Source organism: Balaenoptera acutorostrata, chromosome 3, assembly GCF_949987535.1.
Source record: "Balaenoptera acutorostrata chromosome 3, mBalAcu1.1, whole genome shotgun sequence".
In the NCBI taxonomy this organism is placed as follows: domain Eukaryota; kingdom Metazoa; phylum Chordata; class Mammalia; order Artiodactyla; family Balaenopteridae; genus Balaenoptera; species Balaenoptera acutorostrata.
Genome location: NC_080066.1, coordinates 5,374,715 through 5,386,839, shown reverse-complemented (window position 1 = coordinate 5,386,839; position 12,125 = coordinate 5,374,715). Strand labels below are relative to the sequence as shown.

General features: G+C 37.0%; 1 protein-coding gene across 5 annotated transcripts in view; it reads right to left on the bottom strand.

The window, feature by feature from the left end:
* Positions 1-12,125, bottom strand: part of TRDMT1 (tRNA aspartic acid methyltransferase 1) — a 60,443-nt gene that overhangs the window by 25,176 nt on the left and 23,142 nt on the right. For all 5 annotated transcript variants that reach the window (XM_007196412.2, XM_028162439.2, XM_028162440.2 and 2 more), the window contains exon 2: positions 3,718-3,827. In XM_007196412.2, the coding sequence (XP_007196474.3) occupies positions 3,718-3,827 (110 nt within the window). The remainder of the gene's footprint in view (positions 1-3,717; positions 3,828-12,125) is intronic.

The window sequence follows — 12,125 nt, the reverse complement described above, 5'->3', positions numbered from 1 at the left end:
GATGAGTTGAAGACAGAGGTTGGAGTTCAAGATCAAAGTGACTAGAATTTGCAGAGCAGAGTGCCAGACAAAAAGAAGCTGCACAGGGAAAGAGATGCAGAAATCTGCATAACATTCCCCTTGAGTGTCTTGCTGAGTATCAACCTGTGCATGCATCAGGCAAAATGCCTTGAGGTAGGGCAAAGAACAACTGCTGGAAAAGGAACAATTACTGGGAAGTTGTAAGCCAAAAAAATTCCCAGATCTCAGGGTTAGCAATCATTTGAGTTAACATCCAGAGTAGCAAGACCTAGTTGAGTACATGGGGCATTTAATAGCAATCTAAGAAAGGTCATATATTTTTTTTTAAGGTCATATATTAATAGTAAGATTACACTAGCCTTACAGTAAAGGCTACTCCAGATCCAGTTTGAAATGCTTAACAATAAGTCTCAAAAGAATCAAGATGATCTGAAATTAACTGCATCTGAGAACAAAATCCAACAGTCCTTAAAAGATTACAGTAAACTCCAGCACTCAAAAATGTAAAACCTACAATGTTAGGCTCCTAATAAAAAATTACTACAATGCTAAGAAACATGATAATGTCTTATAGCAATTAAATAAATTAAATTCATAATTAAAAACCTTCCCACAAAGAAAACTCCAGGCCCAGGTGGCTCTACTGATGAAATTCTATCATTTATAGAAGAACTGATACTTGTTCTTCACAAACTCTTACAGAAAATATAAGGCTATGTATAAATATAAAAACCACACAAATATGTTATGAAGAAACTACAAAAGTCACCTATAAAGATAAATGCCAAAATAATTAACAAAATTTTAACAAGTGGGATGTAGCATAACATAAAACTGATGGTATATCAAGACAAGTAGGATTTATCCCAGGAATGCAATACTGACTTAACATTCAAAAAAGGAATTGATATGATCACCATATTATCAGAATACAAGGGAAAATGATATAATCATGTCAAAAGATGCAAAAAAAAAAGCATTTGACAGAACTCAAAACCTGTTCATAATACAAATTCTCAGAAAATGAAATAAAAGGAAATTTCCTCAACTTGATAAAAGGCATCTATGAAAAATATACGACTAACATCTACAAAATGATAAATGACTGAATGTTCTCCCCTAAGAACTGGAAGAAGGCAAGGATGTCCACTGTCACACTTTTTATTCAACATTGTAAAGAACGTCCTAGACAATGCAATAAGGCAAGAAAAAAAGTCACACTGGTTGGAAGGGAAAAGTAAAACTCTTTTTTTCCTCAGGCAATGTAACTGTACATGTTAAAAAATCCTAAAAAATCAATATTAAAGTTACCAGAACTAATAAGTCAATATAGCAGTCACAGGATATTAGGTCAATAAATAAAAATAGGGCTTCCCTGGTGGCACAGTGGTTGAGAATCTGCCTGCCAAGGCAGGGGACACGGGTTCGAGCCCTGGTCTGGGAAGATCCCACATGCCGCGGAGCAACTGGGCCCGTGAGCCACAACTGCTGAGCCTGTGCGTCTGGAGCCTGTGCTCCGCAACAAGAGAGGCCACGATAGTGAGAGGCCTGTGCACCGCGATGAAGAGTGGCCCCCACTCGCCGCAACTAGAGAAAGCCCTCGCACAGAAACAAAGACCTAACACAGCCAAAAATAAATAAAATATTGTGTTAATTTCTAAAATAAATAAATAAATAAATAAAAATAAGTGTAAGACTAGTATACTAAATATTACAAAATATAGCTGATACAAATTAAAGAAGACCTAAATAAGTGAAGAGAGATACCACGTTCATGGATTGGAAGACTCTTATGAAGATATCAGTTCTTCCAAAACCAATCAGTGAAATTCCAATCAAAATATCTTTTTTTTTGTAGAAATTGGTAAGCTGATTCTGAAATTTACACAGAAATGTGAATGAGAGTGTAGCCAAAATAATCTTGAAAAAAAAAATCAGAAGTTTGAGAACTTACATTGCCTGAATTCAATATATATTATAAAGCTATAATAACCAGTTTTATATGCACTTAGGAAAAAAAAAACACACACAAAAAGTAACTTTAACTGGGTCATAAACCTAAATGTAAAAGCCCAAACTATAAAACTTCTAGAAGAAAACAGGAAAAAAATGGGGTAAACAAAGATTTCTTAGGACACAAAAAAAGTGTCCTACAAAAAAAAAAAAAGATAAGTAACTTCTGCACTTTGATGAACACAGTTAAGGAAATGAAAAGACAAGTTACAGATTTGGAGAAAATATTTGTCATACATATTTCTGACAAACAACTTGAATCCAGGAAACTTAAACAACTCTTAAAACTAAATGATAATAGCACAAACATACCAAATAAAAACTGGGAAAGAAATTTCATCACGAAAAACATAGAAATGGACAATAAGCACATGAAAAAAATACTCAACATTATTAGTCACCAGGGAAATGCAAATTAAAATCACAATACCACTGTATGCTCACAAGAGTGACTAATATTTAAAAGACTGCCAACAGCAATTGTTGGTAGGGATGTGAAACAACTGAAACACTTAAACATTGATTGTGTGACTGTAAAATGGTATGAACACTATGGAAAACAGTTGGCATTTTCTCATAAAGTTAAAGAAATTTGCCATATGATACAGCAATTCTACTCCCAGGTATATATCCACAAGAAGCAAAAACAAAGTCCACATAAAAACTTGTACATGAATATTCACAGCAACTTTTTTATAACAGTCAAAAACTGGAAACAATCTAAATGTCAAACATCATGTGAATGGATATACATTTTGTAGTATGAAATATTCCACTGTACAGAATATCACTGAACAACAATGAAGAGCCAACTACAGATAGATAACAACAATGTGGATAAATGCAAAAAAAATCACACTAAACAAGAGAAGTCATACTCAAAAAAATTACACTCATGATTCTATTTAGGGTATGACTAGAACTGGAAAATTTAATCTGTAATGACTGAAAGCAGATCAACAGTTGCCTGGGGTTGGGGTCAGAGACTGAGTAAAACGAGGCATTAAGGAACATTTTAGGGTGATGGATGTTTTAAGTCTCGATTGTGGTTACACAGTATATATTGGTCAAAACTCAAACTACACACTTACAATGAGGGCAGTTTATTGTATGTAAATTATGGCTTCATGAGAAATTTGTGTGTAAAATTTTTTATGACGTGAAATTGGGAGAAAAACACAATGTCAAATTATTTTAAAAATAACAAAAGTGTTAAACACTTCTGCTGAGTTCATCACAGGCAAAACGGTATCTTTAACTTTGACGGGCTTCAACAAGTAATATCCAATCACTTTTTTTACTCTCTTTTTTTCACTCCTGCTATATATATATTGCACATGAGTAATGCTTAAAAATAAAGAATTAAGTAAAGTTTAATATCATTACACAACCAAGAATTTAGAAGTCAAGCATATTCTTACATGTCAATTCTTTCTCTCAGAGACCAAAATATTGATCGTCTTTCTCTAAAGCTAGAAATTTTAAAAAAGGATAAAAGGCAAAAAATAACATGCTATCTTCTGACAGAATAAAAAATGTTAATCTAATTCCCTTCTCCTAAACTTTTTCATTTATATATGACCTATCTTCAAATGAAGACACCAGAAATCAGTATCTTACAGTATTCCTCAATTACATTTTCCTTGCTATATACAGACTTATTAAAACAATACTGTTACTCACTTCAATTGTCTTGGCCAGTAACGGTGTGTGAGGAAAATTATACTTGTATACTTCGTTAGCGACAGTGTTTACATCAACGGCAGCCACCACTTGTGCAGGTACACAGCTTTCTGTAATGATAAGTGGAATAACTTAAAAGGTAAAGTCCTTAACAACAATTTGTTCATCATAGAGAGAAGCCAAAATAATAGCAGAATTTTGTAGTACATTTCCTCACTTCCTCAATTATCTGGCCAGACCTCAGGTTGTCAGTGGACAACAAAGCCAGGAGGAGCTAGGCGCGAAGTAGAATATTTATGTACCTCTGGTTCATCTCTCTCAACAGCATTCTCATGCTAAAAATAAGATTTAAATATTTTAGTCATTATCTCTTATATTTGCTTTCCTTCCTCCATTAAGATACACATTTATGAGTCGAAGGGAAAGTTTTCCTAAATTAAAACAAACCAAAAATAGAAAAGTGAAGTACAGTAAGTCCCCTACATACGAACGAGTTCCGTTCTGAGAGCGTGTTCATAAGTCCAATTTGTTCGTAAGTCCAGCAAAGTTAGCCTAAGTACCCAACTAACACAATCGGCTATATAGTACTGTACTGTAATAGGTACTGTACTGTAATACTTTTCACACAAATAATACATAACAAACAAACAAATGCAAAAAATAAAGAAAACATTTTTAATCTTACAGTACAGTTTCCATTGTTGTCACTTGGTGCTTCTTGGCAGTACCAGCTACATCACTGCTGCTTTTACACTTGCTTCAGGACATCTCAGCTTGAAATAGATACTGTACTACTGTACTCTATACAGTACTGTACAGTAAAGTACACATAAGCAGAACCACTTGTAGAGGATGCACGCATGTGACAATGTCGCCAGACACGTGAACTAACTTACGTGATTGGACATGAGAACTCACGTTCACATCTTTGAAAGTTCGCAACTTGAAGGTTCATATGTAGGGGACTTACTATATATTCTTAAAAGCCATATCACTTGGAAATTTATAAATAAATTAACTACCATTTGTTCCTCAACTTCTAACATTAATACAATGTTGCTTCCCAATACCACTGAAAATGCTTTTAGGTAAGTTCTGGTAAGTTTCAGGTAAATCTGTTTTTCTTTTTTCTTTAAATAGCTTTATTGATATGCAACTCACATATCACAAAATTCACCTGTTGAAAGTTTAGGTAAGTTTTTAAAGGAGGTGAAAAATTAATTGGTGTCCAAATGTAAAAAGCTCACAGACTAAAAATTAAAAATTTTGACAGAGAGAAGGTGAGAAGAGCAAGAGAAATAAGTACAAGGGCATCTTCCTTCACTGCCCATCTGTCTTGCTGCTAAAGAAAGGCATTTTTTCATAATGCTTTCAGATTCAGAGAATTTTGTCATAGTCTTTAAATGGCAGTCAAAATTTCAACCATGTAAACGTAGTTGCTGTTATATTTTGCAATTATCACCCTCTTTGCACTTCTTCCCCAAACACATACAAACCCAATTATGTGTAAACCCTGTCCCAAATCAGTAGAAAATGTGAAGAGTTTTTAAAATAAAAGTATTTGAGACGTCTTAGGAAAATCATCAGAGAAAATGTTACAAAATTACATACTAGCTCCAAATAGCTATTTCTTTAATAACCATTTCTGTTCATAGTTAAATTAGGCAGCCCAAATATCAAAAAATGAAAAAGAAAAATATTAGGATGTGAGGAGCTAGGCTTCATGCAGCAGGCACCTGGAAATAAAACCCAGATCACAGAAGATGGGGCAAGGAGGGAAGCTCACACACATTCAGAAAACAATCACAACCTTACACTGAGGCCTAGAAAAGATAATGCCAGAGAGAAAACAGGGTTTAAATGTGTCTAAGTAAATATTTACTACATGTGTACTACTAGGCTCAAGACCCTGGGCTAGGACCAGTTATCTTCTAGGTACCCTGCTGTCTTGTATATAGGTCACTGGAACTTCAAGGTCCAGTTAGTAATATCATAGGCAGCTGCCTCTAAGTGAGTTTAAATTCAATAACTAGTTTACTTGCCTTTGTATAAAGTCAATTTAAGTTCTAAATTATATCTTTGTCAAAGGCATCAGAGAGATCTTGAAACATAAATCAAGGTTTTTAAACAAACTAACAAAAATTAGTATATAAGGATCAATTTGCAAAATCACAAACCTTATAATCCAGGTCAAGAACTATACAACTACTAATCATTTTAAGAGAGCTCAGAATTAAATAACTTCACTGAACTATTCTACTGTTTTGCTAAATAAGATATGTTGTAATTAGTACGAGGCTTGTCTTTCTGTTATATATACAGCAATCTGGGATTGCCTGGAGTTAGTTCATATGATTTTTCTCCTTTTTCAGGCTGAATGAAAATCCACAGTAATGTGCCAAATCTGTACCATAATCAATAATTAATTTTATGTTCTTGTATTATGTGCCTGGAAGACATAAAAACTAATAAAACTCAACTGCCAAATGAGTGTTTTATGTGGTGATGAAAGAACTGATGAACCGAAAATTCTCTCAGGAAACAATAGATTTTTAAAGTCAATAAACAAGTGCACTGTTTGCACATATTTTAGACTGTTATAAAAAAGGATCTACCGCATAACCTAAAAAGTTATTTCCATGATGAAAAATAAACATACTAAGACCTTACTGACACTAATTCAACCTGCCTTTTCAAAACAGACTGTTTTGGGGTATAAGTGTGTAACCAAGGAAAAAGTTGAACTTATAAATAACACTCTTAAAATCAAGCCTTTCAATTCTATCAAAATCTTAAATTGAGCTCCAAAGACAAGTTGTTTTGATATTTCTTACTGTACACTTTAAATCTATGGCCTCCAAAAATCTTTGTTAAGCTGCATACACAGATTTTGAAAATGTTTAACTAAAAATAACCAAACAAATATAATTCAACAGATTTTTGCCTAAGTGAGCTCCATCACTTAAGTGATCCAGGGGGCTTCCCTGGTGGCGCAGTGCTTGAGAATCTGCCTGCCAATGCAGGGGACACGGGTTCGAGCCCTGGTCTGGGAAGATCCCACATGCCGCGGAGCAACTAGGCCCGTGAGCCACAACTACTGAGCCTGCGCGTCTGGAGCCTGTGCTCCGCAACAAGAGAGGCCGCGATAGTGAGAGGCCCGTGCACCGCGATGAAGAGTGGCCCCCGCTTGCCACAACTAGAGAAAGCCCTCGCACAGAAACAAAGACCCAACACAGCCATAAATAAATAAATAAAAATTTAAAAAAAAAATTAAAAAAAAAAAATTAAAAAAAATTAAGTGATCCAGGAGTAGTAATTCTCAAAGGGGAGAAAGAATTGTGGAAATGGGATCCATAGGATCTTCTGGGGAAGTAGAAGGAGAGGATGGGTTTTCAGCACTTTGATCTATTGCTTTCCCTGGATTTTATTCATGGTATTTCAGTTATTATTCTGGACTGCATATTTATCAACAAAAAGCATAGGTACTAAGACATTCCAGTTAGAGAAATGCAACATAAATGATTTTAAAGGATTGTCAGATTAGATCTACAAGGAAAGGTTAAGGGGTAGCATACTCCCATTTATATGAGACCTAAACTAAAAAATGGTAGATTTAGTTATGTCAAGAGAGACTTCTAGGTGAAATGTTAGAACTGTCACGTAAAATGAAGATTGGTTCAAGATGGCGTAGTAGAAGAACGTGTGCTCACTCCCTCTTGCAAGAGCACTGGAATCACAACTAACAGCTGAATAATCATTGACAGGAAGACACTGGAACTCACAAAAAAGATACCCACATCCAAAGACAAAGGAGAAACTGCAGTGAGACGGTAGGAGGGGCGCAATCACAATAAAATTAAATCCCATAACTGCTGCGTGGATGACTCACAAACTGGAGAACACTTATACCACAGAAGTCCACCCACTGGAGTGAAGGTTCTGAGCCCCACGTCAGGCTTCCCAACCTGGGGGTCCAGCAACGGGAGGAGGAATTCCCAGAGAATCAGACTTTGAAGGGTAGCGGGATTTGACTGCAGGACTTCGAGAGAATTGGGGAAACAGACTCCACTCTTGGAGGGCACACACAAAGTAGTGTGTGCATCAGGACGCAGGGGGAAGAAGTAGTGACCCCATAGGAAACTAAACCAGACCTGCCTGCTAGTGTTGGAGGGTCTCCTGTAGAGGCGGGGGTGGCTGTGGCTCACCACGGGGACAAGGACACTGGTAGCAGAAGTTCTGGGAAGTACTCCTTGGCGTGAGCCCTCCCGGAGTCCACCATTAGCCACACCAAAGGGCCTGTAGGCTCCAGTGCTGGGTCACCTCAGCCAAACAACCAACAGGGAAGGAACTCAGCCCCACCCATCAGCAGACAAGCAGATTAAAGTTTTACTGAGCTCTGCCCACCAGAGCAACACCTTGCTCTACCCACCACCAGTCCCTCCCGTCAGGAAGCTGGCACAAGCCTCTTAGATCGCCCCATCCACCAGAGGGCAGAAAACAGAACCAAGAAGAACTACAATCCTACAGCATGTGGAACAAAAACCACATTCACAGAAAGACAGACAAAATAAAAAGGCAGAGGACTATGTACCAGATGAAGGAACAAGATAACACCCCAGAAAAACAATTAAGTGAAGTGGAGATAGGCAACCTTCCAGAAAATGAATTCAGAATAATGATAGTGAAAATGATCCAGGACCTCAGAAAAAGAATGGAGGCAAAGATTGAGAAAATGCAAGACATGTTTAACAAAGACCTCGAAGAATTAAAGAACAAACAAACGGAGATGAACAATACAATAACTGAAACGAAAAATACACTAGAAGGGATCAATAGCAGAATAATTGAGGCAGGGACTTCCATGGTGGCACAGTGGTTAAGAATCCACCTGCCAATGCAGGGGACACGGGTTCGAGCCCTGGTCCGGGAAGATCCAACATGCCACAGAGCAACTAAGGTCATGCACCACAATTACTGAGCCTGCGCTCTAGAGCCTGCAAGCCACAACTACTGAGTCCATGTGCCACGACTACTGAAGCCCGTGCGCCTAGAGCCAATACTCTGCAACAAGAGAAGCCACCTCAACGAGAAGCCTGTGCACCACAACGAAGAGTAGCCCCCACTCGCCACCACTAGAGAAAGCCCGCATGCAGCAATGAAGACCCACATACCCAAAAATAAATAAATGTTAAAAAAAAAAGAATAACTGAGGCAGAAGAATGGGTCAGTGACCTGGAAGACAGAATGGTGGAATTAACTGCTACAGAACAGAATAAAGAAAAAAGAATGAAAAGAATTGAAGACAGCCTAAGAGACCTCTGGGACAACATTAAGCTCACCAACATTTGCATTATAGGTGTCCCAGAAGGAGAAGAGAGAGAAAAAGGACCCGAGAAAATATTTGAAGAGATTATAGTCGAAAACTTCCCTAACATGGGAAAGGAAATAAGCACCCAAGTCCAGGAAGTGCAGAGAGTCCCAGGCAGGATAAACCCAAGGAGAAACACCAAGACACACAGCAATCAAATTGACAAAAATTAAAGATAAAGAAAAATTATTGAAAGCAACAAAGGAAAAACGACAAATAACATACAGGGGAACTCCCCATAAGGTAAACAGCTGATTTCTCAGCAGAAACTCTACAAGCCAGAAGGGAGTGGCACGATATATTTAAAGTGATGGAAGGGAAGAACCTATAACCAAGATTACTCTACCTGGCAAAGATCTCATTCAGATTCGACGGAGAAATCAAAAGCTTTACAGACAAGCAAAAGCTAAGAGAACTCAGCACCACCAAACCAGCTCTACAGCAAATGCTAAAGGAACTTCTGTAAGTGGGAAACACAAGGGAAGAAAAGGACCCACAAAAACAAACACAAAACAATTAATAAAATGGTAATAGGAACATATGTATTGATAATTACCTTAAATGTGAACGGATTAAATGTTCCAACCAAAAGACACAGGCTCGCTGAATGGATACAAAAACAAGACCCATATATATGCTGTCTACAAGAGACCCACTTCAGACCTAGGGACACATACAGACTGAAAGTGAGGGGATGGAAAAAGATATTCCATGCAAATGGAAATCAAAAGAAAGCTGGAGTAGCAAAACTCATATCAGATAAAATAGACTTTAAAATAAAGAATGTTACAAGAGACAAGGAAGGACACTACATAATGATCAAGAGATCAATCCAAGAAGAAGATATAACAATTATAAATATATATGCACCCAACACAGAAGCGCCTCAATACATAAGGCAAATGCTAATAGCTATAAAAGAGGAAATCAACAGTAACACAATAATAGCGGAGGACTTACACCGCACTTACACCAATGGACAGATCATCCAGACAAAAAATTAATAAGGAAACACAAGCTTTAAATGACACAATAGACCAAATAGATTTAATTGATATTTATAGGACATTCAATCTAAAAACAGCATATTACACTTTCTTCTCAAGTGCACACGGAACATTCTCCAGGATAGAGCATATCTTGGGTCACAAATCAAGCCTTGGTAAATTTAAGAAAACTGAAATCATATCATGCATCATTTCCAATGGCAATGTTATGAGATTAGAAATAAATTACAGGGTAAAACCATAAAAAATACGAACACGTGGAGGCTAAACAATATGTTACTAAATAACCAAGAGATCACTGAAGAAATCAAAGAGGAAATCCCAAAAAAAACACCTAGAGACAAATGAGAACGAAGACACAATGATCCAAAACCTATGGGATGCAGCAAAAGCAGTTCTACGAGGGAAGTTTATAGCAATACAATCCTACCTCAGTAAACAAGAAAAATCTCAAATTAAAAAAATCTAACCTTACACCTAAAGGAACTAGAGGAAGAAGAACAAACAAAACCCAAAGTTAGTAGAAGGAAAGAAATCATAAAGATCAGAACAAAGGGCTTCCCTGTGGCGCAGTGGTTCAGAATCTGCCTGCCAATGCAGGGGACACGGGTTCGAGCCCTGGTCAGGGAGGATCCCACGTGCCGCGAAGCAACTAGGCCCGTGAGCCACAACTACTGAGCCTGAGCATCTGGAGCCTGTGCTCCGCAACAAGAGAGGCCGCGATAGTGAGAGGCCCGCGCACCATGATGAAGAGTGGCCCCCACTTGCCGCAACTAGAGAAAGCCCTCACATAGAAATGAAGACCCAACACAGCCAAAAAATAAATATAAATAAATAAATAATTAATTTTTAAAAAAAGAATAACAACCAATACTTATTAAAAAAATTTTAAAAAAAGATCAGAACAGAAATAAATGAAATAGAGACAAAGAAAACAATAGCAAAGATCAATAAAACTAAGAGATGGTTCTTTGAGAAGGTAAACAAAATTGATAAACCTTTAGCCAGACTGATCAAGAAAAAGAGGGAGAGCACTCAAATCAATAAAATTAAAAATGAAAAAGGAGAAGTTACAACGGACACCGCAGAAATACAAAACATCATTAAGAGACTACTACAAGCAACTCTATGCCAATAAAATGGACAACCTGGAAGAAATGGACAAATTCCTAGAAAGGTATAACCTTCCAAGACTGAACGAGGAAGAAACAGAAAATATGAACAGGTCAATCACAGTAATGACATTGAAACTGTGATTAAAAATCTTCCAACAAACAAAAAGTCCAGGAACAGATGGCTTCACAGGTGAATTCTATCAAACATTTAGAGAAGAGCTAACACCCATCCTTCTCAAACTCTTCCAAAAAACTGCAGAGGAAGGAACACTCCCAAACTCATCTTATGAGGCCACCATCACCCTGATACCAAAACCAGACAAAGATACTACACAAAAAAGAAAATTACAGACCAATATCACTGATGAATATAGATGCAAAAATCCTCAACAAAATACTAGCAAACAGAATCCAACAACACATTAAAAGGATCATACACCATGATCAAGTGGGGTTTATCCCAGGAAGGCCAGGATTCTTCCATATATGCAAATCAATCAATGTGACACACCATATTAACAAATTGAAGAATAAAAACCATACGATCATCTCAATAGATGCAGAAAAAGCTTTTGACAAAATTCAACACCCATTTATGATAAAAACTCTCCAGAAAGTGGGCATAGAGGGAACCTACCTCAACATAATAAAGGCCATATATGACAAACCCACAGCAAACATCATTCTCAATGGTGAAAAACTGAAAGCATTTCCTCTAAGATCAGGAACAAGACAAGGATGTCCACTCTCGCCACTATTATTCACCATAGTTTTGGAAGTCCTAGCCACAGCAATCAGAGAAGAAAAAGAAATAAAAGGAATCTAAATTGGAAAAGAAAAAGTAAAACTGTCACTGTTTGCAGATGACATGATACTATACATAGAGAATCCTAAAGATGCTACCAGAAAACTACTAAA